Below are 27,210 nucleotides of genomic sequence, written 5' to 3'. Positions count from 1 at the left end.
CTTCATAGATTCTAAACTAAGGGATGGACTGCCTTTTCAAAATTATGTTTTTTGTTTAATTAAATCAATGCTTCTCAAGTAATTACTGGAATTTGTAGTGGATGTATTTATTTCCAGTGGCTGTGGTAACAAATTACCACAAGCTGGGTGGCTTAAAACAATTGAAATTTATTCACTTAACAGTTCTGGAGATCAGAATTCTGAAATTAAAATGTCTATGGAGCTGTTCTCCCTGCAGAGGCTCTAGGGGAGAATCAGTAACTTACCCCTTCCAGCTTCTATGGTTGCTGACATTCCTTGGCTTGAGGCATCATCAGTCCAGTTTCTGCCTCCAGCTTCATATGGCCTTTTACTTTTCTGTGTGTCACTTTACTCTGTGTGTTTGTTTTTAAACTCCCTCTGCCTCTCTGCTATAAAAACACTTGTCGTAGGACTTATGGCCTGCCTGTATTATCTTGTATGATTTTCTTATTTCAGAGTTCTTAATTTAATTACTTCTGTAAAGACACTCTCTGTAAATAAAGTAACATTCACAGATTCCCAGGCATTAGGACATGAGCGTATCTTTTTGTGGGCCACCATTCAGACTACCATGAAGAGGTATGGGGGATGTAGTCAAATTATGTTTTCTGAGTTAATATAGGGGCCAAGGGAAAACTCTCCCTTCTCCCTCTGAAGGTTTGCTGAAAATCAGCTGAAGAAAGGCCGATTAATAGCAGAGACATACAAAATTTATTTTATCATGCATAGCACAAGGGAATTACAAGAGAATGATGGTTTATACAGTAGTGCAGTGGGGGTACAGATGCTTATATACTCTTCACAGAGGAGAGATGTGGATGATTTTAAGGGGGATAGTAAATGATTTTTAGGGGAATTCAGTGGGCTTGGAGAACATACAATGTCCTGAGACAAAGCCTTGTGGGCCCACAGAGAAGGCAATGGTTCTGTTCAGGTGTGTTGACAGACTTCAGTCTTTATTCCTGCAGTATGAGTTAATGAAAACTCAAGGAAGGGACCAGTGGTCATTTTCTTCTTTGAAGAGTCTGGAGTTTAAGCAGTCTCCAAGGGCCTTTAATTAAAAATAATCAGCATACCAGGGTGCCATATTTTGGGGTGAAATTTCCTGGTCTCCTTCGATAGAAAAAAAAAATCTAATTTATTTGCAGCATTTCTATTTCAAAAATGTAAGCAACGCTAAGCACTTTGTATTTAAGATGCACTTTAAAGAAATGGAGGCCGGCCGCGGTGGCTCAAGCCTGTAATCCCAGCACTTTGGGAGGCCGAGGCGGGCGGATCACGAGGTCAGGAGATCGAGACCATCCTGGTTAACACGGTGAAACCCCGTCTCTACTAAAAAATACAAAAAACTAGCCGGGCAAGGTGGCGGGCGCCTGTAGTCCCAGCTACTCGGGAGGCTGAGGCAGGAGAATGGCGTGAACCCGGGAGGCGGAGCTTGCAGTGAGCTGAGATCCGGCCACTGCACTCCAGCCCGGGCCACAGAGCGAGACTCCGTCTCAAAAAAAAAAAAAAAAAAGAGGCCGGGCGCGGTGGCTCAAGCCTGTAATCCCAGCACTTTGGGAGGCCGAGACGGGCGGATCACAAGGTCAGGAGATCGAGACCACCCTGGCTAATACGGTGAAACCCCGTCTCTACTAAAGAATACAAAAAACTAGCCGGGCGACGAGGCGGGCGCCTGTAGTCCCAGCTACTTGGGAGGCGGAGGCAGGAGAATGGCGTAAACCGGGAGGCGGAGCTTGCAGTGAGCTGAGATCCGGCCACCGCACTCCAGCCTGGGCGATAGAGCCAGACCCCGTCTCAAAAAAAAAAAAAAAAAAAGAAATGGAAATGGAAATGGGAATTACTAATTCATATTTATCAGCTAACATATATATGGAACTATTTCACTTTTTTGACAAAAAATTATTTGTTTAGTATTTACCTGTTTAATATGGTGACACATTTAAATGGCTGCCCTTTTTAATTGTAATATTGTGCTTTTTATATGCCTCATTCATTTTTTACTTCATTTTAATGTACAGGAAATTGTTATGTTACTAGATTGTAAGACATATGATTGCATATACTAAAAACAAATAGGTATTTGTCTTAATTGCCTATGATAATTGAAGTAAATTTTCGTTTTAAGATTTTGAATGACATTAAATTTTAAATGTAAATTCTAAAATGACTGATTTTTCTCTGTGCAATATAATTTTAAACTTTATTGCTTACTAACTCTTTCTTGACATTATTGTTTTAAATTCTGACATAAATGGCAGATTGAACAAAAATGATAGCAATTCATTTTGCATTAGAAATTCTGTTCCAGGCAGAAACAGTTGTACAGTCTAATGGAATAACTTATTTTCTTATTGATAAAAAACTTTCAATTGTAAAACTGAAAGATTTAAACAAAATAAATAATAAAAGTATTTCCTTCTTTCTGATACTTTTCTTTAGTTCTCAGTGAACTCCATGTGAGTAGCCTGCTAGAAATATGTAGTCAGGCTTACCAATAAGGAATCATACACGCTTCTGACTATTAGCTCTAGCCTTTGAAGAAATTCCCTTTATCATTAGACAAATTTTATTCTCTTTCTTTCTCATTAGAATCCATATTTTTGAATATCATTATGTTTTGAAGATATTTTATAGAATAAACAAGAGCACCGTGTTTAAGAGGGAAGAAAACTAATACTTATTTAGCACCTACTGTATTCCAAGCATATGCTAGATATTACATGCTATCTCCTCATTTTTTCTTAGAAAAACTCAGTAGATCAGTATTTTCAGGATTGTTGTTTCTGGTAGGGGGAAACTGAGGCACAGAAAGATGAAGTTAATTGGCTAGGGTTCCACACGTATTAAAAGGTAAGGTGTAGATTTTCATCCAGTTTTCACTAAAAAGTGATAGTCTCTCCAGCTACTCATGAAAATGCCTTCCAATTTTTATAATACCTTACATTTATAAATAGCATTTCTTATGTAAACTTAACCAAGTATGTGATCATCTTGGGGTTAATTCTGGAAGGCCTCACCTTGAGAAACCCTCGGCATGGACTTTGTAGGCACCAATGCTATGAGTGCAGTAGTCAGTGTAGTGTTTAGGGCAGTAGGCTTCATGTAAGCCTTTTGACCTGATGTAATAAATATAGCCACTACCTTTGTGCTGAGAAAAAGAGGACAGAAATATTAAGTAATCTCACATCTTAAAATCTGATTTATTAAAAAGTAACCCCAGTTCTGCTTCTGAATTAATGTATGAAAATATAGAATTAGAGGAAGGCTATAAATTGTAACCTCAATGAAAGTAAAAATATCTAGGCCTTCATTTTATACTTTTAAATTTATGTGAAGTCATGGTTTACAAAGATGAATAACAACATAGTTAAGATACCATTGCCACTATACTTTGTAATATATTAATTATGGGATTTCAAGGGAATTATTTACACATTTTTACTTGCTCAGCTGTTACAATTTTTTAAATACCAAATAAGCATTCTAGGTTTAATGCCTTCATGGATTGGTTTATGTATGGGAAAAATATTTTAATATTTTGAATATGAGTCAGAATAGAAGTTTGTTATTTATTACCTGTCTTCTTATGATTATTTTAAAATTGTCATGCTTTGTTTTGATGTCAGAGAAAAGCAATTACTGAAATAATGTTGAAAATACTTTTTGTAACTATTCTACAGCAGAAAAACATTAGTCTGTAATAATTTATGTGTACTTTATTTTTATAAAATCATCTATTTCCAAAGGATATAGATGTAGAAGAGATGGGAAGAGAAAATTGTCTTAATACATCTACTGGTGAGGTATCTCTTGAATGCTTATGAAATGAGTTTTTTTTAAAAACCCTGAGTGATCTTTATATCAAACACAAATTCAAAATTATAGTAGTCTATTTTATTTTCTTTGTTATCCCTATTCTCCAACAAAAAACAAATGTCAGGAACCTTTAAGCTAGTTTAGTGTATCTTCAGAGTCTTAGCTTCAAGAGTATAATATTTTACTTGTGAAACAAGGTTGTCATCTAGTGGTGCTTTCAAGTAGTACAGCTTTCACAATTAGCTACCGGATAGTCTTCAGCTTTTTAAAGGAGTTGCTTAACAAAAAAGTATCTAGGTTTAACTTTTCAGAGTTTAAACACTTGAATACTGTTAAATTAGATATAAACTTACAAAGGATTTTCCCTAAAACTTTTTTTAATTTCCATCTCAATTTTTAAAATAATTTTTTTTGTTTGGCTACTGAAATACTGATATTTGACCAGAGTGGATGTTAACCATGATGTATATCAAGGCATTTCATATTGTTTTACATCATCAGAAGTTGTTTATTTAGAAGAAGATTCTTAAATAGTGTTACATAATTAAAAATTTTTTTTTCGCATATTAATCCTTTCACCAGCCTGAGCAACAAAGCAAGACTCTATCTTTACAAAAAAAAAAGGTGGAAGTAATATATATTTGTGATTGCAAAGGAATCATAAAAACTAAAAACCGGAAAAGTAATGCATTTTAATAGATAGTTTATTAATGAGTAAAATAAATCTTGTATTGAAAATAGTTTACTACATTAAGATTAACTACATGCTGGTATTTAGAAATACTTTAAATAATATGTACCTTTATTTATCTGATCCATTTACATATAAGCCACAGAGAAAATTAAATTTTTAAGCTAGCATTGATTCAAGTCCTTGTTTAATTGTTGGAATACAGATTGTGGTATTCAATTTGGGATAGGAAGTGGCTACTTTGCCTAGACAAGAAAAGAAAATGTGGTAATATTAATAGAAGAGATACTTGGTTGTTAAGGGAAGCAAAATAAAAGACCTTTTTTTTCATTTTCCACCATTTTTTGTAGTACTCACTCTTCTGAATTACATTTTGTAGAATTCTGATCCTTCTGTTTGTTATGCTTAATAGAGCTTTTGCCATGGAATTCGTGGATTCATTCAACTAACTGCTGGTGTTCCATCTTATATTCTCATCTGCAGTCCTTTCAATGTATCTGTAAGCTGTATTGAATATATTGATTTTATTTTTACCAGGTTATCTGAAGAAAATCTTGTGCCCCAATTCTTACTAGCATTTTTACCTTACTAATCTTGTTACTCATTATGGCAAAATACTGTATTTTGCCAAGTTATATTCATAAACAAGAACTTGCAAGCAATTTCCTTCTGCCCTAGAGGAGGGAATCGGCAAGTTAATTCTTTCAGTGTCTCTGGCTAGGTATGGTATATTAAGAGTCTATAAGAATAATAGATAAAACAATTTTTTGGCAGGTGTATTACAATTAGTTTACACTGTGGAGAGAGAAACAGGATAGGCAGAGTGAACAGAGATCTTCTTATGGGTAAATTTTTAAAAATATCTTTACAACATTAAAGTTTTGGGAATTTGTAGTAGGTCAGGAACTTCCATATTTGCTAAGATCAAAAATATCCTTTAATAGAAGTTTTTTTTTTTTAATTATCTTTTATGTTTTTTCCCTCTCTTGTCCCACCTTAGCTTGGGTAATTGGGAATTAGTTATCTTTATTTTCTTTGTGGCTAAGGAAGAGTTCATTTATCAAATTCCCATTTTGGTATTTGGATATCGTATGCGGGGGCTAGTAACCTCAGTGTGGTAGCAGATAATCAGGTATAGGTTAGAGACCCAAAAACTGCATGAAGCCATTTGATTTGGGTTTTATTCAGGGGCAATTAAGAACACCATGTACCAGTCACTGTCCAGATATCTTCTTATTTTTTTTGACATAGTCCCTATCCATTTGTGAAGAATGTTTTCACTCTTGGTTTTCTCATTGGCATTTTAAAGGCTTTTCATGTGTCATCAGCCTAGTTTATATCAATGTGCAATAATTCTGTATTTGATTATTTTAGGAAGTCATGTTGCAGTTCAGATTTGAATAAGAATTCATTATTTCAATGGGTGACAGTAGGTAAAAGAGAATAAAACTTTGTGTTTGCTTTTATGGCTCACTTTCTGGCCAATTAAAACATTCCTCCTCCTTAAAAATATAAGTAGTCCTCAAAGTCTGAAGTTAGCATGGGTTCTTTATATGTCCAGTTTGTAAAATATTTACATCAATGACCAGACTGAATGATTTGATACTTTTTAGTGTGATGTAAACAACTCACCAGAGAACCGTTTGTTACAGGCCTAACTGTGTTCTTTGCTCTCCCAGTGTGTACAAAGTGACCTAAAAGATACTTGGTTCTTTTCTTGCTTGGAAAAGAAGTTGGCTATGAATGTTATACTATTTGAGGTACACTTATGGCACAACACTGTATGTCAAAGACAACTTGGAAGTGAACAAGAGCAAATAATTTAAATAAACTAATATGTTTAGTAAGTACAAAGTACATGTACCACATACAGGCTGAGCCCTGTTTTGTTTGGTTTATAGAAATCTAAAAGCTAAAAATCAAATCTGACACAGTAACTGCTTTACCAATCCTCGTGCAGACATGGCTGCCCCCTTTAGCTCAGTCAGCTGATCTGTAGTTTGCCTTGCTCCTTTTCATTATCTATACATCATAGCCAGTGAGTAAGTTAGATTCACCGATTTTACCTGCTTTCAAAGAAATAGATCAAAAGAAAATTGACCCTCTTCTTTCCTTACTGATGGTAAAGGGTGGTAATGGAGATCTACTATCTGGAGCAATGAGTTTAAAACAATAGTGTTTGTTTTATCACAATTTTCTGCCAATCGAGATTCTTGAGCTATGGTGTGGACATGTCTGTTTGATATGCCAAGTGACTTCTGAACACAAGGTGAAGACAGTTAAGTGATTCTAAGAATTTTGACATCTTCTCATAAATGGAAGCATTTACCAAAGGAAGCATTTTCTAAAATCTCTTTTTAAAAAATTTTGAGTACTTAAGGCTGGGTGTGGTGGCTCATGCCCACAATCCAGCACTTTGGAAGGCCCAGATGGGCTGATTGTTGGAGCTCAGGAGTTGGAGACCAGCCTCTGCAACATGGTGAAATCTCATCTCTATAAAATAAAATAATTAGGTGGGCATAGTGGCAAGTGCCTGTAATCCCAGCTACTTGGAGGACTGAGCCATTAGAATTGCTTGAGCCCAGGCAGTTGAGGCTCTTGTGAGTTGCGTTTGTGCCACTGCATTCCAGGCTGGTGAAGAGTGAGACCCTGTTTAAAAAAAAAAAAAAAAAAAAAAAGGTGAGCACTTACTAACTGTGGTGACTTAAAAATTGCATTATTTGAAGGTAAAACTAATGAGAAATATTTATCTGTTTTGTATTATGCAGAAATTTAGCCTTTTAATGCTCTGCCTGTCAGTAAAATGTATTCAGATGTTTTCAACAATAATAAGTGGTTTTATAATATTAATGTCCAAAATCTTCATTAGAGAGTGGAAAAAAAAAATGTGCTTTTGCTGGCTGTTTTAGTAAACAAGAACCCTCTGGTGTCAGTTTCTTCTTTTGTATCAACGCCCTTGGGTTTTAGATGTTCAAAGATGGCACGTGGGAACTGATGATAATTCTCATCTCTCAAGGTCCACCAGGTGGGTGTATGCACGGGGACGGTAACTGGGGTGCCTGCTTCACTTTTCAGTTGCTTTCTTTCCTGATTACCACAATTAAGACTGATGAATCCTGTGTTGTGTTGTTCTTCAATTACTATGTTACTGAAGTTCTTGAAGCACATGTTGGTCTTTGAGTTTTTGTTTTTTATCACTTGTTTTATTCATTGGTAATATTGGAGTTCTAAATGTTTATAAAAATGAAAAGATTAATTTGTAAATCCCAAAGTATGGTTAATTTAGGCTCAGTCCGTCTGTGACAATTGTCCAGTATTAACAAAAGGATCAGTAAGATATTATTCAGGGAGAGCTGTGAATGGGTGCCCTGTTTCTTGAAAATTATGGAGTAAACTTATAAGGCTTAAGTTTTTTGGTTTTGTTATGTTCAGAAAACCTTTTACAGGCCTTATTATTTTCTTATTTCAATAGTTTTTTGGGTATAGGTGGTTTTTGGTTACCTAGGTAAGTTCTATAGTGGTGAATTCTGAAATTTTAGTGCACCCATCACTCAAGCAGTGTACACTGTACCCAATATGTAGTCTTTTATCCCTCACCCTCTCCTAACCTACCCCGGTGGAGTCTCCAGAGTCCATTATATCACTCTGTATGTATTTGCACCCTCATGCCTTAGCTCCCACTTACAAGTGAGAACATAAAGTATTTGGTTTTCCATTCCTGTAGTTCATGTAGAATAATGGCCTCCAGCTCCATCCAAGTTGTTGCAAAACACATTATTTCAATTCTTTTTTAATGGCTGAGTAGTATTCCATGGTGTATATATGCCACATTTTCTTTATTCACTCTTTGGGCGATGGACACTTAAGTTGGTTCCACATCTTTGTAATTGCAAATTGTGCTGCAGTAAACGTGTGTGCATGTGTCCTTTCATATAATGACTTCTTTTCCTTCGGGTTGATACCCAGTAGTAGGACTGCTGGATCAAATGGTAGATCTACTTTTAGTTCTTTAAGGAATCTCCATACTGTTTTCTATAGTGTTGTACCAATTTACATTTCTGCCAGCAGTGTAAACCACATCACGACAACATCTATGTTTTTTTTTTTTCTTCTTCTTAATTGTGGCCATTCTTAGAGGAGTAAGGTGGTTTCTCATTGTGGTTTTGATATGCATTTCCCTGGTGATTAGTGATGCTGAGCATTTTTTCGTATGTTCGTTGGCTGTTTTTGTATATCTTCTTTTGAGAAATGTCTTTTTCCATCCTTTGCCCACTTTTGGATGGGATTGTTTGTTTTTCTTTCTTGCTGATTTGTTTGAGTTCCTTGTAGATTATGGATTCTAGTCCTTATTGCATAGTTTGCAAATATTTTCTCCTGCTCTGTGGGTAGTCTGTTTACTCTGCTGATGATTTCTTTTGCTGTGCAGAAGTTTTTAGTTTAATTAAGTTCTACTTTCTTTTTATTTTTGTTGCATTTGTTTTTGGGGTCTTGGTCATGAATTCTTTGCCTATGCCAATGTCCGAAGAATTTTCCAATGTTTAGAATTTCTAAACCATGAAAATGTTTAGAATTTTCATGATTTCAGGTCTTAGATTTAAATCTTTGATCCATCTTGAGTTGATTTTTGAATAAGGTGAGAGATGGGGATCCAGTTCCATTTTTCTACATGTGGCTTGCCAGTTTTCCCAGCACCATTTATTGAATAGGGTGTTCTTTCCCCAGTTTATGTTTTTGTATGCTTTGTTGAAGATCAGTTGACTGTATTTGGCTTTATTTCAAGGTTCTCTATTCTGTTCCATTGGTATAATTGCCTATTTTTGTGCCAGTACTATGCTGTTTTGTAATATAATTTTAAACCAGCAATGTGATGTATGGGCCTTGTGTTTAAAGAAATCACATATTTTATTTATGTGGATAAAGGCAAATTTCCAACCCCTTACAACTCTGCCTTTAGAATTCTTGTTAGACTTTACCTTTTAATATTTTGTAGGGATGGGGTATTTTTATTCTTCTGAAAACTTGAATATCTAATAATTAGTTGATATTAGTTTCTTGATCTTCTACTATGCAGAAGGGAACAGCATGACTGCTTTTATAAACTGAGTTTTATACCTATTTACCTGTTCTTGTTTAATGTACTTTGGAGCTCACCAGTTGAATTTGTCTAGTTCTGCTTTTGTGTGTGTGAGCTGCTGAAGTGTCTAGCTGATTAGGAAACTGATTTGGATAGCTACTGGCTTTTGTTTATGAGATTATCATATCACTAGTATCAGCATTAATTGTTTGATAAATGAATTTTTTTTTTTTTTTTTTAAGGCAGAGTTTCGCTCTTATTGCCCAGGCTGGAGTGCAATGGCATGATCTCTGCTCACTGCAGCCTCCGCCTCCTGGGTTCAAGCAATTCTTCTGCCTCATCCTCCTCCCAAGTAGCTGTGATTACAGGGATATGCTACCACACCTGGCTAATTTTGTATTTTTAGTAGAGATGGAGTTTCGCTATGTTGGTCAGGCTGGTCTCGAACTCCTGACTTCAGGTGATCTACCTGCCTTGGCCTCTCAAAGTGCTAAGGTTACAGGCATGAGCCACTGTGCCCAGCTGAAAATGGTGTGTTGTGATGGAAAGAGTGCTGAATTGGGAGTTAGGAGTCATTCTTGTTTTTAACTTTGCATCTTCTAAATTTGTATTTTTGGGGGCAAGTTTAATTTACATCTCTAGGACTCCATCTGTAAAGTTGAGGTAAATTTTGATTATTTTTAAAGATCTATTCTAGTTCATCTGACATCCTGTAATTCTTTAATTCTACAGTTTCCTTTCTAGAAAACAAAATATTCTATTAGTCATTGCATACTGTTTCCCTCTTGTGTAGGAGCTTGGAAAGCTGTGTTTTTGTAATCAGTCAATCAGAATTTAATTTATCACCCATATCCTTTTGTGCACTGTTGCTTTCTAAAATTGGTCTCAACTTAAACTTATCTCTTGTTTCTTCTCCATTTTCCAGTCAGAAAGCTCTAGGATATTATCCCTAGAAGGTGCTTCACGCTTACTCACTTCCAAGTTTTGATTACACTGTTCCTTTTCTGTGTACTTTCTCCTGTCCCACAGCCACTTTGAACCCCTATAACATTTTTATAGTTATTTTGGCCTTGTATGATAGCTGTTTATGTATTGTGTTATGCTGTATAGGAGATGGTAAACTTCTTGAGGGCAGGTGTTTAATTTTCATCATTTTACTAATCTTATTACTGATTTCACACAATACTTTTTGCTTAAGAGGGGCATAATATTTATGAAAGTGAATTTGTAAGATGATTAATTAGAGTTACAGATACAGTTGGACAAATAGTGAAAAATTTAATTTTATTTAATAGTGAAAAAAATTAACTATTTAATAGTGAAAAGTTAACTATTTTCACTATAGTGAAAAATTAACAGGATAATAAAGAAATTACTATAGCCATTTTGAGTTAAAGCAATATTTTAACCATCTAAATTGACTGCAGATATTTGTATTCCATGGTCACTTATATACTATCATTCCTGCCTACCATCTATTCATTCTTACTGACTCATCTATATACTTGTATTTTCTCTGTCACCCATTTAACTACTTGCCTTCATTTATCATTGTGGTTCATCAGTGTCATGGTCTTAAACTTTTAATAGTACCTAATTTTGTTAACATTCTTAGTTTGATTTAAATATATATTTTTCTGACTTTTACCTCCTTGGTCTTGCTCATTGGCTTATCTACTTTAATCTTCTATTGCTCTTCTGTACTATTCTAACTATTCACATTTCTTTTCACTTGCTTTTTTACTTTGGAGAAATTATTCTCTACTTCTTAAACGCACTTCTTTTGGTTGCTATTTCTGGGCAAGGTTTTCTTTGATAAGTATCTTAGAATCAGTCTAGTGTTGAGGGTTGATGGTGGAATTGCTGTTCATAAAAAATGAGCTTGAGTTAGATCTCTTAAACTAGCAGTCTTGGATCCTTTTAACTGTGGAAGAATGTCTGCAGTGATGATGGTACCATTAGCTCTTTGGTTAAAGGGGTTGATACTGATTATAAAAAAATGTGAGATATTAATCGGGGTTTTTACAAGTGGACTTTTTGATGGTTGATTCCAGAATTGTTGAGTTTATCAAAGAGTTTCAAAATGTTCATGGGTGGCCGGGCGCGGTGGCTCAAGCCTGTAATCCCAGCACTTTGGGAAGCCGAGACGGGCGGATCACGAGGTCAGGAGATCGAGACCATCCTGGCTAACACGGTGAAACCCCGTCTCTACTAAAAACTACAAAAAACTAGCCGGGCGAGGTGGCGGCGCCTGTAGTCCCAGCTACCCGGGAGGCTGAGGCAGGAGAATGGCGTGAACCCGGGAGGCGGAGCTTGCAGTGAGCTGAGATCCGGCCACTGCACTCCAGCCCGGGCGACAGAGCGAGACTCCGTCTCAAAAACAAACAAACAAACAAACAAACAAAAAAAAAAACCAAAATGTTCATGGGTATGGAAACAGATGAATTTTTTTCCTTTGGATTCAATAATCTCTTTACTCTTGAATTAATTGTCTCTGACAGATGCATAGTTAGTTTGGACTGGATAAAAGAAAAAAGGGCAAATAAGACAATGAGTAAAAAAAAAAAAAAAACAAAAGAAATAGGAAAAGTAAAAGATGTATTGTAAAAAGTTGCCTATCTTTATGTTATTGGAATGATATTCTTTATGTTATTGGAATTGATAATCCTTGAGAACATTATGTGAAAGAAAGGGGACTTGAGAAGATAATGTGAGAAAGTCCAGAGAGAAGTTCTGCTGTACTGAGTTTAAAACCGTGTTGATTTTAGTTTTATTTTTATAACACATCTCAATCTCTTTTTAAGAGCTTACTGTATTAACAGATACTTAAGTCGAGATTATATTTGTATAATAGCAAAGAGTAGCTTATACCTTCCTTAAGTATATTGACATTTAAATAGCTTTTCTCAGAAAGCATATGAATAATCTTATTAACAGTATCTCTTTAAGGGTACAAAAGAAATGTATGCACTGTTGATCTGTTCTATAAGAAATAGTAAATAAACAGGAAATCCATATCCAAGACTCTTTCCCTAGTATTTGTAGCAGAAGCACTTTATAGTAGAAAACAAAATTGCATGTAGACTTAAGAAAAGAATTTTGGTTAATTTTGATTTTAGATAATATTAAGCCATATATTTTATTTTAACAGGTATCTTTCAGATGAAGGCATTGAAGCTTGCACAAGCTCTCCTGACAAAGTCAATGTAAATGACATCATCCTGATTGCTCTCAATGTAGGTTATATTTATTAACTTGTAAACATTTGAAATTTGGAAGCTATATTTATAAAAAAGTCTCAGAATAAATTGGGTTATATGATAATGAATATAGAGAACATCTTTCTTATTTTTTCCATTTTAAGTTGTAGTGATGTTTGTTGAATTTGATAATCTCATATTAGCAAGTTATTAATATCTATTATACAAAATCCAATGAAAAAGGAAAAAATGAAATTAACATTCCTATTTTTCATCCACTGATCAGTTATAGACTTTTTTTTTTAACATTTACAGTAGCTATATAATAGTAGTAAAAACTGACTGTTCATTAAAATGAATTCCCTTTTACATAGAAACTCTAGCTAGGTTATAGCTTTTTGACAGTGGTATTTATTGTTTCAAAATAACTTTTCATGATGATAGAAATAATACTTATTGTGGAATATTTCAGAAAAAATAGAAAAGCAAAATAAGAAAATTAAATCTGTTTATAATTACTGTTAATGTTTTAGTGTATATTTCTTTTCAACTCTTTCTCCACCCAACCCTCTAGCTGTTTTTTTTTTTCCATAATTAGATTGGCTTTTGGATTTTTTCAAGAGTTATAAAAATTGTTTGAAATAAAAATGTAAGTAAACAGGCCAGGCACGGTGACTCACTCCTGTAATCCCAGCACTTTGGGAGGCCAAGGCAGGTGGATCATAAGATCAGGAGTTTAAGACCAGCCTGGTCAATATGGTGAAACCCCATCTCTAGTATAAATACAAAAATTAGCCGGATGTGGTAGCGTGCACCTGTAATTCCAGCTACTCGGGAGGCTGAGGCAGGAGAACCGCTTGAACCCGGGAGGTGGAGGTTGCAGTGAGCCGAGATTGTGCTGCTGCACTCCAGCCTGGGCAACAGAGCGAGATTCTGTCTCAACAACAACAGAAAAAGTAAGTAAACAAATATTCTTTTCTCATTCCTACAGTTACCCTCTTATTGTTTTTCTATGTAGCTTTATAATAAGCTATAAACAATCAAATTTATGTACTACGCTATATGGTCAATGAAATTTCTAAGAGAACTATAGTTTGACAAATCCATCATATCACTGCAAAGTCAATGTAAAAGCAGAAATGATGGGCATAAGGAACATTTAAAATATAAATAAATGTATAAATCTAACTTTAAAAAAATTACTTAAATTTATATTTGTAGAATTAAACTGGGGTTTAAATAGATAAAATTTATGTCCTAAACTGAGTCATTTTTTTTCAGCTTCTTCGAATTTTATTTAACAAGAAAAGATCGTTTATTTTGGTTTCTGAGCTAAGTATTTAGGGTTTTTTTTTTGAGACGGAGTCTAGCTCTGCCGCCCAGGCTGGAGTGCAGTGGCCGGATCTCAGCTCACTGCAAGCTCCGCCCCCTGGGTTTACGCCATTCTCCTGCCTCAGCCTCGCGAGTAGCTGGGACTACAGGCGCCCGCCACGTCACCCGGCTAGTTTTTTTTGTATTTTTTTAGTAGAGACGCGGTTTCACCGTGTTAGCCAGGATGGTCTCGATCTCCTGACCTCGTGATCCGCCCGTCTCGGCCTCCCAAAGTGCTGGGATTACAGGCTTGAGCCACCGCGCCCGGCCGTATTTAGGTTTTTAATAAATAAAAAGACTAATTTTTTAATAATAAGAATTAGCTAGAAATTATGCATGTTATTTATGACTAAAAACTTTATTTTTCTTTGTCTTGCATTGAAATTAGTTAATTCTATTGTTTAAAAATATTATAAAGGACTCTATTTTCTTGTTTATTTAAGAAAAACTTTCTAAAGATTCTAGGAAAGATATTTTATGACAATTTGCTGGGGTTTTTTATTTATGTGCTTAGGTAAATAACAATAAATTATAATTGGTATGAAAATTTGAATAAAATAAATCAAGATGAAGTATTTGTGCAGTGCTCATAAGAGGTGCATGCTGACTATTATCTGAATGAGTTAATTTGTCTTTTATATTTTCCCTGAAGTATGCGGTTAAATACTGCAGTCCAAAGCTGTGATACCGTATGATAGGAAAAAACTTTTTGATTAGGGTGAAGCCTATACCAGACAAATTATCTATCCAAATTTATCATCTTATTAATAAAATTTAGGCATTTATAGTATTCTGTTGAAATTTTTTCAAATTTTGAGTGATTGTGGGAAATTAACCACTATTGATTCTTATTGTACATATATGTACGTACCCACACATGCATAGCTAATTATATATTGGGAGGATAATCCATGAACAAGTTTTCTTGTCTTCTTTCTATGGGGTACACGCTGAGCTTGTTCCTTTATCTAACAGTGAACACTAAAGTAACATGTATGTAGTGTTTCTCTCCAGGGAAGCCCTCTGGAGGCTAATACCCAAGGCCTTTATTGGGCTGGTACCAGAATTTCAGATCACTCCCAGAAAACAGATGTCCACCATAAATCATATTGTCTATATGAATAATCCATACAGTGAACTACATTTTTAGTTAGGGAATGGTCCAAGTGCAAAGTCCCTAGCTGCCAGCCTGGGGCTAACCTTGTAAGCTGGACTTTCTAAAGATAGCTGCCTCAGATCTGCTATGTAACTTTTAGGCTTAGCTTTTTATGTTGAAAAGGAATGTTTTTAATTTTTGCTTTTTAAATTGGGGAATAAGAATATTACGAAATGACATTGAAATCCAGCATGAAAGTTTTACAGTCAACTACCAGAATTATTCAGAAAAATACTTAATGATAGCCCAGTCTTAAATTACTGATCACTATCCATTAGTAAAAAATTAAAAACAAATTATATTTTTATTTCTTTTAAGATTCTGTATAATATAAAATGATTCACCGAATAGATGTTATCTTGCATTTACTTAAGTAAATAGGAATTGTGTGTGTGTGGTGTGTGTGTGTGTGTGTGTATTTATATGTGCATATGTATGTGTGTGTGGGTAGGTGGATGCTTTGAAAATTATTTTTAATATTTTACAGGCTAAAACTTTTCTTGTATTATTATTTTTTGTTGTTCAATATAACAACATTCTTGGACCCAGTCATTGTCCTAGCAATCCTGATATAATGGCATCTGAATAATAAAATTATCTTTATAGTATGAATTTAGGGCATTTAAAGATTTGGTAGATCATTTTCATCTTGCTAAAAATACATCAAAATAACATTTGTATATTTAAGGACACATACTATATATATGTATAGCACTTTAGAAATTATGTAAACTTTGAGTGTGTAGTCTTTTTTTAGCCTAACCACAACTTTGTGAGATAGGGTTGGTGGTGTTTTTCCATTTTATAGAAGAGTAAATTAACTGGGTTTAGAGAATTAGTGACAGTGTCCTAGATCATATGATTGTTTAATTACAATTGGGATGGATCAAAATTTAGGATTTTTGTCTAGTGCTCGTTTACTTTACAGTGATGGCTCATTTTCATTTGAATGAAATTTCATAATGATCAAAACCAGAAATGAGGGACCATGATATATTATAACATTTGTATGTGTTCTGTTTCTCATTCATATTGAAATATTTCAGCTTTTGGGTGACTTCAAAATAATGTAAATGTTTTCATGAACTGTTAGTTACATTATTGATATGATGGTTATGTATGTTCAGATGATTTTAAAAAGTGCATGTTTTATACTCACTAAAATAAACAGGATGGATAACATTTATTGAGTGCTTACTCTGTGCAAGTCATTATACTGAGTGCTTCACATCTATTAACATTTAATTTTAAAACCATCTTAATATAGGGAAGGCTGGTGTAAGAAAGTATTTTTTTACCCCTATGTTATTCAGTACTTTCCAAGTGAAAAGGCGTACAATGTGAGGTACAGTTTATGTTTCTTTTCATTCTGTTATTGGATTGAGGTTGCAAAAAGCATAAGCCTAAAGCACTGTTACACGAGTCTGGATTTGGCTCTTAATTTGCCATGCAGTTCTATTCAGTGAGTTTTAGTCTGAGTGATCCCTGCGTTACATTAAAGAGTTTAAGTTATGAATCACAGCAGTAAAAAACTGGAAAGAATCTGTGGGGATTATGTCACTTATATTCTCATTTCTTAAGCTGACTACATGTGGATATTTCAAATAGGAGGATATTCTGTTATGGGTAGGTGTTAAAAGAAGGTGATTCTGCCCCTCTGTGTGTATTCATTTCACATCACAATAACTTTAATCATCTAGTGTTTTCTCTTTAAGTAAAAATTTTTCCCTTATAATTTATGTGGTTAAATGTACTCTAAGTCTGTTTCCTTTTATCTTGTTTTTAAGGTGATGAAGAGCTACTGTTTACTATAAGGATAAATAAAACAATACAGCTTCAGTTATTATGCTAATCTGACTATCTCAAGCATCAAGATAATTTATTAATTTAAATAATTGGACCTTTTTTATGAGTACTGACAGTTTTCCTCTGAACAAGTCTCTTACCATTCCTTTATATTTTCACTTTCTGAAGAGGACACAGTCCTAAAATGTTCTGTTTTTTATGTAGATTGTGTAGTCAGAATTTTCTTTTTTTATGTCGTGAATGCTATAGCCTTGTTTATGTTAGTTCTTATATTTTCCTTGCTGAGTTACAGGTACTTCTGCATTTTCATAGTCATTGTTTACCAACCTCTGTTTCTGTAACTTGTTTAAGCAAATGAAATTACTATAGTAAAGGTTACTATAACTTCTTTGGTATTCCAGTGGTATTGTATCCTGGGATATTGTATGTTGTGTAGCTTTATGTTACAGATATCATAGCCTATAGGGTGATATGTTTTTATGTAATGTCAAGGTTATATGGGATTCAGTTTTTAAAAATATATTATGTATATGTATTCAAAAGCTGTCATTTGATTTTGGAATGTGATATTTTTTAGTAAGATCACAATTTACATAAGTTAAGTTTTGGATTTTAGTAGAGAAGAGTTAGTAAGTAAAAAGGTTACCTAAAGAAATATGACCAGGATTAAGGTCTTATGTGTTGCTGTTCATCTTACTGGTAAACTTTAAACAACGTATAATGGGACTGTGTTACTTGAAGGATTGATAATACATGTAGATTTCATGACCAGTTAAACTGAATTTTTGTTTCACGAACCATAAGTAATTTAATCTTTTGTTCATGAGATTAGCTTTAAGTTTACTCTTTTCTATAATTCCATTTTAATAATAATATTTTTATTTTAGACAGATCTGAGAACAATTGGCAAGAAATTCCTCCCCAGTGACATCAATAGTGGAAAGGTAGAAAAGGTAAAGAAAATCAATAACTTTTTAAATTATGCTAACTACACTAAATGTGAACTAAATTACTGGAATTATTTTTTGTCAATAAAGACTGCAATTGCAAAATACTCTGGAGGTGAACAGGTCACAAAGTCATTGTTATGGTGACTTCCATGGAAAATTATTAAGAGTTAAACTTTTTTGACTTTTCAACATTAAAAAAAAAAACAGCCTTTTGTTTCAGGAATTTTAACTATGGCATCCTTATATGAACCGCGAGACTTACCAGATGTAACTGGCACTCATTATAATGACCTTTGCCTATCTTTCAATTTTATTTACCTTTTTATTTTAGTTACTTTAATAAACTGTTATGTTTATTTAATGAGCTTATTATATACAAATATAAGATTAGGAAAGTATTAGGAGCAATTTGGTGAAGCTGTGCATTTGTTGATTGCAATCATTTTGCAGTACACACGTATGTATTCGTGTTATGAATTTTTTTGTGTCAGCAAACTTTAATTATATTTTTACCTAAATTTTTTATCCTGCAAGTTAAAGCCCATGTCTTCTTTGTCTTTTGTCAGGAGAAATGGAGTACATCTGGTCACCTTCCTTTGTGAATAATTATATACATGAAGACATAAATGTTACTGCCACAGGTTTCTTTTTGCTGAAGCCATCTATCTTGATTCCTTTGTTTATTCTCAGTCTCAAGCTTTTCTTTCATCTCTATTGTTCTTAGAATCCTCCCCAGTTTCTTTACATTTCTTTTTCTTTTGGTTATAGTGGCTCTCTCAGACTTCAGTGTGCACCAGAATTTCCCAGAGGTCTGGCTAGAACACAAATTGCTGGACCTCAAACCACCTCTACTCCTGTCTGAGTTTCTGATTCTGTAGGACTAGGATGGAATCCAAGAATCTGCATTTTGAACAGTTTTCCAGGAGATGTAGAGTTCTAGGAAGCATACTTAGAAAACTAAGCAACAATCTCGACTAGGTCTGTTGAGTGCAACAAATCTCTATAATAATAGTAAATAATATCAAAGCAGTGTCTGTACATCCTTACATTATTTTACTTAAAATTTTGAAGCTTTCTGATTCTTGGTTTTCTGGTTTCTCTGTGTGTCCTAAAAGATGCTGAGAACTCACCTCTGCTACAAGTTCGTAGGATAGTATTACAGAGACTCTTGTCTGCTCCTTTCACTCTTTCAGAGCGTTTTTACTTTTAAAAATTTTGCACAATGGTCTCTTTAAGATTTCCTTTGAATGTAGCTAGCAAGAAGAAAAATAACCTTAAAACTTTCTGATTTCGATTATTCTGTGTCAAATTTTATCTTTTAAAACATTCTTAATGCAAATGTAAGTTTTCACATGAAACAAAAATTTATTATCTCTGCTAGCTCTTCCTCATTGATTATATTTTTTCCTTTCATTACATACTTCCAACACAATATTAATAAACATTTCTCTAGAATTATTATTCACAGAAGTATTATTATTATTATTATTTTGAGACGGAGTCTTGTTTTGTTGCCCAGGCTAGAGTGCAGTGATATGATCTCAGCTTACTGCAACCTCCACTACCTGGGTTCAGGTGATTCTCCTGCCCCAGCCTCCCTAGTAACTGGGACTACAGATGCACACCGCCACGCCTGGCTAATTTTTGTATTTTTTAGTAGAGATGGGATTTCTGCATGTTGGCCAGTCTGGTCTCAAACTCCAGACCTTAAGTCATCTGCCCACCTCAGCCTTCCAAAGTACTGGGATTACAGGTCTGAGCCACCGTGCCTGGCCTTTTCACAGAATTATTCTTTTTTTTTTTTTTTGAGGCGGAGTCTGGATCTGCAGCCCAGGCTGGAGTGCAGTGGCCGGATCTCAGCTCATTGCAAGCTCCGCCTCCCAGGTTCACGCCATTCTCCTGCCTCAGCCTCCCGAGTAGCTGGGACTACAGGCGCCCGCCACCTCGCCCGGCTAGTTTTTTTTTTTTTTTGTATTTTTAGTAGAGACGGGGTTTCGCCGTGTTAGCCAGGATGGTCTCGATCTCCTGACCTCGTGATCCGCCCGTCTCGGCCTCCCAAAGTGCTGGGATTACAAGCTTGAGCCACCGCGCCCGGCCCACAGAATTATTCTTACATGTCATATAAGAATATATATTATTCTCACAGAATTAATAATTGTCTTCACCGTATTAATGAAGATGTTTTGAAAAATAATTTAAATAAACATTTTAGAAGTTGACACACAGAAATTACTCATTTGGTTTGTCTTTAGTTAAAAATCCGTATGTTACATAAAAATGTAACTATCTTAAACCAAAGTAAATATTCAAGGAATATATTTTAGATGTGAATTGAACTATTTTAGTTTCTTTGTTAGTAAAATAAGACTAATGTAGTAAAAGCTCCTTATTTATGTCTTCATTGGAATACTTTTATTAACCAGCATTTTACCATTAATGATGACTATAAATGCATGACTCTAGAATCAGACGCTACTGATCACTTACTAACATTATGTAAGTTATAGTTCTTGTTTAAATCAACTTTGTTTGAATCTGTGCATAAGATATAGGACAGCATTTGGCGAACAGAATATTTGAATAAGTAATCTGCCTATCTCTTGACCATGCCAGATTTTGGTATAAAATGATATTTTCTAGTTTTCTTTTTATATTAGAAAAGAGTGAAAGAAAGAAAGAACTGGGTTATCTAGTGATCTTTCAAATAAGGCGTACTAAAAACCAATGTTCCAAAAACTAACTTAGAAAACTTAAAATATATGATAGACTATTTCAAGAAGCAGAGGAGGCATGGGTGTGGCATGTTTCTGATTGAGGGTGGAGGGGCATTAAATGATAGGGATCAGGAACAGATTGGAGACATCCAGACATAGGGTTATTGCCCTGGATTTAAATCTTCTTTCTCCTGCTTATTAGTTTTTGTGACTTTTCATAAGTTAGTTAATCTCGCTAGATTTTAATTTCCTTATCATTTAAATACTACTCCCTTACAACATTGAAGACCTAAATGAGATAATGCTAAATCCAGCGCAATGCATATGGCAAACTTCGAGAATTATGAGCAATTTAGGATGATATTTTTGTCTTGGAAGTCTAAGAATATATGTATCCTTATTATGGGTATCTTGTTACTGAGAGATCTTCAAGGGGATTCAATGAATAAGGTAAGGCAAATTGGTAAATCATTTTTGTCTGGGTTTTGGCCCCAAACCCCATGCAGAATTCTACTACTTGAGGTAGGTTGGTCTCTGGTAGAATTAAAGCAAGCTAAAACCCCTGCTCTGACTGTTTCTACTAAGTTCCAAGCCCATCTGATAATTACCATTTCTGAGAGAGAAAGCCAAAGGAGAATGAAGATTGGAGAGCATTTGGCCTAATATTTAAGAAGCAAAGAGTTAAAAAGCAACATGTTGCGGGGAGGAGGGTGCCATCTTAGTAGAAGCTGCCTCTGTTAACCTTGTGTGGTCCCTTTGAAAGGGCCTCACCCATGTATTTTCCAACCACCTTGGAATCTCATTCGCTAGGCCTGAGGCTCAGTACAATGTACTGGAGCTTCCCCAAGACAAATCAGTAATTGTTTTTGGAAGTAGATTAAAGGAGTGTAGAGAGGAGTCTTCAAACTTCATCTCCTGAAAGCCCAAAGTAAATGATCACACAGTGTGCATTATTATTTTTGTAATTAATAAGACTTAGATAATGCTGTTTTCAGCATTTGGGAACTTGAGAATGGAAAGGGAGATTGGAGAACTGATAGATTTGTGATCAGGTAAGAAAGATTGTAAGTCTGCAGTTAGAAGACAGCTAATCCCAGACATACTGAATTTACATCTCTCGTTCTAAAACACATCAGAGGCCTTCAGAAAGGCATTGTCCTGAAGCTTTGAAACTGAAGTCTTAGTAATTGCTACTATCACTGATTATTTTGGGAGAAGGTAGAATGGCAAAAAGTAGAAGTAACTTTATTACTAATTAATATAGTAGTTTTGCTCAGGTTCTTTTCTCTTTCTTCCATTTTCTTCTTAACATACTTTTCAATTTCTGTCTTTTCTCCACAAAGTTCCCTTAAAAAGTGGTGAGAGTTGGATGATGACAGTTTTTTCCAGGCTTCCAGATTTTCTTATAGGTACTTCATATTTGATTCAAAAACTGTAAAAATTGTGACTGGAGGGAAGTGTGGTAGGGAAGCCATATTTTGCAACTTATTTTCTGAGTTTTTCAGGGTGCTTTGTTTTTCTCGGATATTACAAAGTCCTAGGACTGCTGTAGCAGCTTGTAAGCTAAAAATTATGGAAAAAGTCATGATAAAAAGGAAGTATAACTGTTTAATATTCTTCTCCAATTTTAATATTTTGCTGTAGCTTTTTAAACCAAAAGTTAATTATAAAATTCAGATTAGTTTCAAAATACTTTGTTACCAATTCAGCTACTTGAGGACCTTATGTACTGCTATGGAGTCCTAACTGTACAGTCTTTCAGTTCTATGTTTATTTTTTCTAAGTTCTAAGAATGACATGTTGTATATACCTTTTTTTTTTTTTTTTTTTTTTTTTTTTTGAGACGGAGTCTCGCTCTAGCCTGGGCTGGAGTGCAGTTTCCGGATCTCAGCTCACTGCAAGCTCCGCCTCCCGGGTTTTTTACGCCATTCTCCTGCCTCAGCCTCCGGAGTAGCTGGGACTACAGGCGCCCGCCACCTCGCCCGGCTAGTTTTTTGTATTTTTTAGTAGAGACGGGTTTCACCGTGTTAGCCAGGATGGTCTCGATCTCCTGACCTCGTGATCCGCCCGTCTCGGCCTCCCAAAGTGCTGGGATTACAGGCTTGAGCCACCGCGCCCGGTTTTAAATGTAAAACTATGATTGACCTAATTTTCCCGAGTAGGAGTGACTGGTCTCAAAACCTCAGCAATACTGACATCAACCACAAGATGGCTTCACTGCCTTAAAATTGAAAGTGAAGGTTCTCTTGCCCTTGGATAGTCTAGAAATCGGATGTTTTTAAAAAGAAAAGGAATTGAAAAAAGTGTTAACTTTTGATTTAATAAGATAATATGTTTCCTATATGTTAATTTAGTCTATGTTAAGTTATACAATTTGTTTCTTTTAGTGAACTATATGTTAAAATTAAACATTTACTTGTATTTTTAGAAAAAATGGATTACTAAAACTCTTATGCTTTATTTACAAGTCCTTATTGGTACTTATTAATAGGACTTCTGTGGAGTTTAAATAGATACTCTTCCCGATAATTGAAAAATAAACTATTTGACTTACCTTTTTCTGTTTTTGGTTCCAAGGAACAAAAAGTTAGAGAAGTGAAGAATAGAAACGTGGGAATTGTCAAATGATACATTGGGAAAAGTGTTACTTTTGGCTAGTAGTCCCACATACTTTTCTTGTATTCATTTGCTATAATTACTTTATGATTGAATGCGAGCAATTTATATGCCCTACTGTTATTTTGAGGGTTAAATTGAGGCTTTTTACTTTCAGGGAATCTTAAGTTTGTGAAAACCTGTTCAAGATTATGTTGTCAATTTCTTAATTATTAGGAATTTATTAAATGTTTAAAAAATTCCTAAGGGGTAGATCTTCTAGTAAATATACCACTATATTTATAATTCAGGAAGTTTTAATTTTATTATTTATTTTCCACTTAAACTCCCTTGCTGCATATGAATATCATTTGAAAAATTTCAGATTAGGATTAGGTACTCCCTTCCCTAAAGCTATTTCTTTCAATATTCTTGATGCTATTCTCATCTGCTTCCCTCTTGATCTTTTTTGGCACAAGCACCTACCGTACCTAGGAGAACCCTGATTTTTAGTGAATTCTAATAATTCTTATTCTTGTTTTTCTTCTGTCATTTGTTGAGGACCTATTCTATGCTAGGTCCCATGTTAAATAATTTGTATGTATTATCTATACAATATTCAGAACAACACAGAAAATATAAACTATTACAGCCTTCCCTTTTACTTTAGAGATAAGAGAATTGCACCTTCCCTAAGATTACAGTTTTTTGTTGCTATAGCACCTGAGCATCCTTCCCTCAGCTGTCAGACAAACTGCTATTTATTTTTCAGATTCCAACTGAGGTGTGACCCTTCTCTTCTAATTTTCTTGACCTCTTTTGAGCAGAATTAATTTTTAAATATAAATGTTCTCATTGCCCTTTATACCTACTTGTTTTTAGTATGTAACAAATATTATCATACTTTTAGAATATGCACTACAAAGACAGGCTTTGACATGAGATAGATCTGAATTGGAATTCTAATTTGCCTCTTACTGAGTGACCACTGGTAAAGTACTTTACCCTCTGTCCTTAATATTCTTGTTTAGTATATACAAATAATCCTAATGTACTTTGTATTTCTGGAGGTAAATTAAAGCACTTATGTAAAGATCGTGCTACATTTTCTGGTGTGTATCTAGGAAGTGCTAAGTAAATTATAGTTAAAGCACTAGAAATTTTCTTTTTTTTAATCAGACAGTGTCTGAATGTGTATTTGTGCCAAGTGATAGGGATACAGAGATCAAGATAGCCTGTCTCTTCTTGGAGCACATAGCCTGATGAAAGGTTGAGAAACCAGCTGTGTCAATGCAGTGAAACAAATGCTATGTCAAAGATGTGTGCAATAAAGGGGCAGCCATTTCAGTTTAGTGAGGGTATGAGGTTGCTTTTCTTGCTAGACCGTTAGCTTTTAGAGATGTGATTTTCAATGAAGGAATAGTGGGTAGATGCCCCGTATCGGGCGTATTTAAAATCTTAGGTTAATAGCTATACGATACATACACACATACACACACAGATTACACTTACACACACTATATTTAATATTTTCTGTTACACAAAAAGCTCCTTTGTAGTAGAACTAAAGAATGGAAAATAAAGCTTGACAGATCTTGACCGGTAACAATACATGGAAGATAAGTATAGTGGATATTTGTAATTCCTAAAACCTGAATTATCTCCCTGTGTTTGGGAGAATTTCCCATTTTAAGAGTTTTGGTGGTAGAGAAGAAGAAAATGCCAGATACTTTTCTCTCGGCCTCCTTTACAGCTATGCTAGTCAGGTGTAGCTGCCTTGGGGTTGGGCCAGTTACGCACAAAAAAGTGGGACCTGTGGAGAATCCTGTCAGTAATAGTTGAAGCTGCAGCAAGATTGTTTCTGGAGTAGTAGCTGCAGGAGTGCCAGAGTAAATGTCCAGAGCCATTGAGATCACTGGTACAAGGCTTAGTGTTAGATGCTTGCCGTATGCTGGATCCAGCTTGTTCCAGCTCATGAAGTTGATTGTCGGCATCTTTTCCCAATTTAGAGTGCAGTAACATCCAGTTGATGGTTGTGGTTGGCCGTGGAAATTGGCACAAATTACAGATTACAGTGGCTTTTCCCCTGTCCTTCTACCAGAAGTATTTTACCAACACACCTCTGCACACGTGTAACAGTTTCCCTAAGGAATATAAACAGGAATGGAACTCTACTGCATTGTGGAATTAAGCCAGTATTCAACTTTACAAGATAATGCCAAATTTTCTTACAAAGCACTTGTATCCACTATGTTACCTTCAGTATTGTATATGAGATTCAATCGAGACATTCTTTTGTGACACTTAAAATGATCAAAATTTTCTAATCTTGTGATTGTAAAATACATTATTCTTCCTTATGCTATTCTCTCCCCTGCCAATACAGATTTTAGAATCAAATGATTAAGACTCTTAAAAATATCATGTTGGAGTTTTGACTGAAATTGCACATTAGCTTAAAAACAATTAATATCTTTATGTGATATGATATTACCAGTGAAATGCTGGTAAAACACATCTCTGAAGAGCAAAAAAGAGCCCTTACACATAGCATTTGCCACTTTCTGTGGTATAAATATTCCCTGTTTGACTGATTATAAGCTATGTTATGAAATCACTGAACCGGGAATTAGGAAGAAATGTACATAAAAAGTTCTTGTGAGCTTTTATAAGCTGGCTCCAGCACAACCCTGGATATATCTCTTCATTTATTTTTCCCATAATGTTTTATAATTTATTGGAAGGACATGGGCTGTGCATCTTTTGTAAGCTTTTTTCCTGGATCTATCTATTTTTGTTATTGTAAATGGTGTTTAAAACTTCTTTAAATTACTCTTTCCATCTGTTACTGGTACATGGAAAGGCAGCTGATATTTGCATATTGATTGTAATTCTGTCACCTGCCAGTTATTATTATTATGTTATTATTCCTATATATTCTATTCTTCTTATTCCAGATATAATTTTTAAAATACCATTTACAATAAGAATAATACATTCTTACATTATTCTGTATATTCTTTTAAGTTTTCTCTATAAATTTGCCTTTTCTTGGTATTTCACATGAATGGGATCACATGATATATATGTTGTATCTGGCTTCTTTTATTTAGTGTAATATTTTTTAGGGTAATCTATAACATAGCATATGTTGATAGTTTTTCATATTTATTGGTGAGTAATATTCCATTGTATGGATATATCATGTTTTGTCCTTCCACTTACTATTAGGTTGGTGCAAAAGTAATTGCGGTTTTTTCCATTGAAAGTAATGGCAAAAACCACAGATACTTTTGCACCAACCTAATAGTTTATGGACATTTCAATCACTGTCCTTAGTTCTTTTTTTTTTATTACTAAATGTGTATGTCTCTTATTACTGTTATCATTTCTTAAATTGTTGGTTTGTGCCTTTACTCTTTGCTTCTTGATCACTCTTGTCAGTTATCAATTTCATTAGTCTTTGTTACAATATAACTTGTTAATGTTGTTATTGTATTTTAAGTTTGATTCATTTATTTTTCTTCTACCTGATTGAACTCATTGCTTTTTTTCTCAACTTCTTAGTTCAACTCATTAGTTTTATATTTTCAAAAATAGGTGTTAAGATATACCAAAGAAACTATACAATACAAAAATTTAACAACGAAGTTAAAATGTATAGCAAAAGCCAAATAAGACAATACACATGAATAATGTATAAAATACGCCTTCTAATCCTAGAAAACGAAAATGTGGAGAACTTACTGAAGGTTAACATACCTAAAATGAGAACTAATAGCAAGAAACAATTCTTTTTTTTTTGAGACGGAG

The 27,210-nt window shown here is 34.5% G+C and overlaps 1 protein-coding gene across 4 annotated transcripts in view; it reads left to right on the top strand.

Annotated features, from left to right (window-relative positions):
* Positions 1-27,210, top strand: part of TDRD3 (tudor domain containing 3) — a 186,540-nt gene that overhangs the window by 25,946 nt on the left and 133,384 nt on the right. For 2 of the 4 annotated variants that reach the window (XM_033177599.1, XM_033177598.1), the window contains exons 2-3: positions 12,757-12,841; positions 18,030-18,091. Coding sequence is in view for 1 of the 4 variants with exons in the window: in XM_033177595.1 (XP_033033486.1) it covers positions 12,757-12,841; positions 18,026-18,091 (151 nt within the window). In the remaining 3 variants the exon portion in view is untranslated. Of the gene's footprint in view, positions 1-12,756; positions 12,842-18,025; positions 18,092-27,210 lie in introns of all 4 variants that reach the window. The other 2 variants (XM_033177596.1, XM_033177595.1) reach the window with 1 other exon arrangement.

The sequence above is a fragment of the Trachypithecus francoisi genome, unplaced genomic scaffold, assembly GCF_009764315.1.
Source record: "Trachypithecus francoisi isolate TF-2019V2 unplaced genomic scaffold, Tfra_2.0 Lachesis_group18, whole genome shotgun sequence".
Lineage (NCBI taxonomy): Eukaryota > Metazoa > Chordata > Mammalia > Primates > Cercopithecidae > Trachypithecus > Trachypithecus francoisi.
This window is presented reverse-complemented; position numbering and strand designations above follow the sequence as displayed.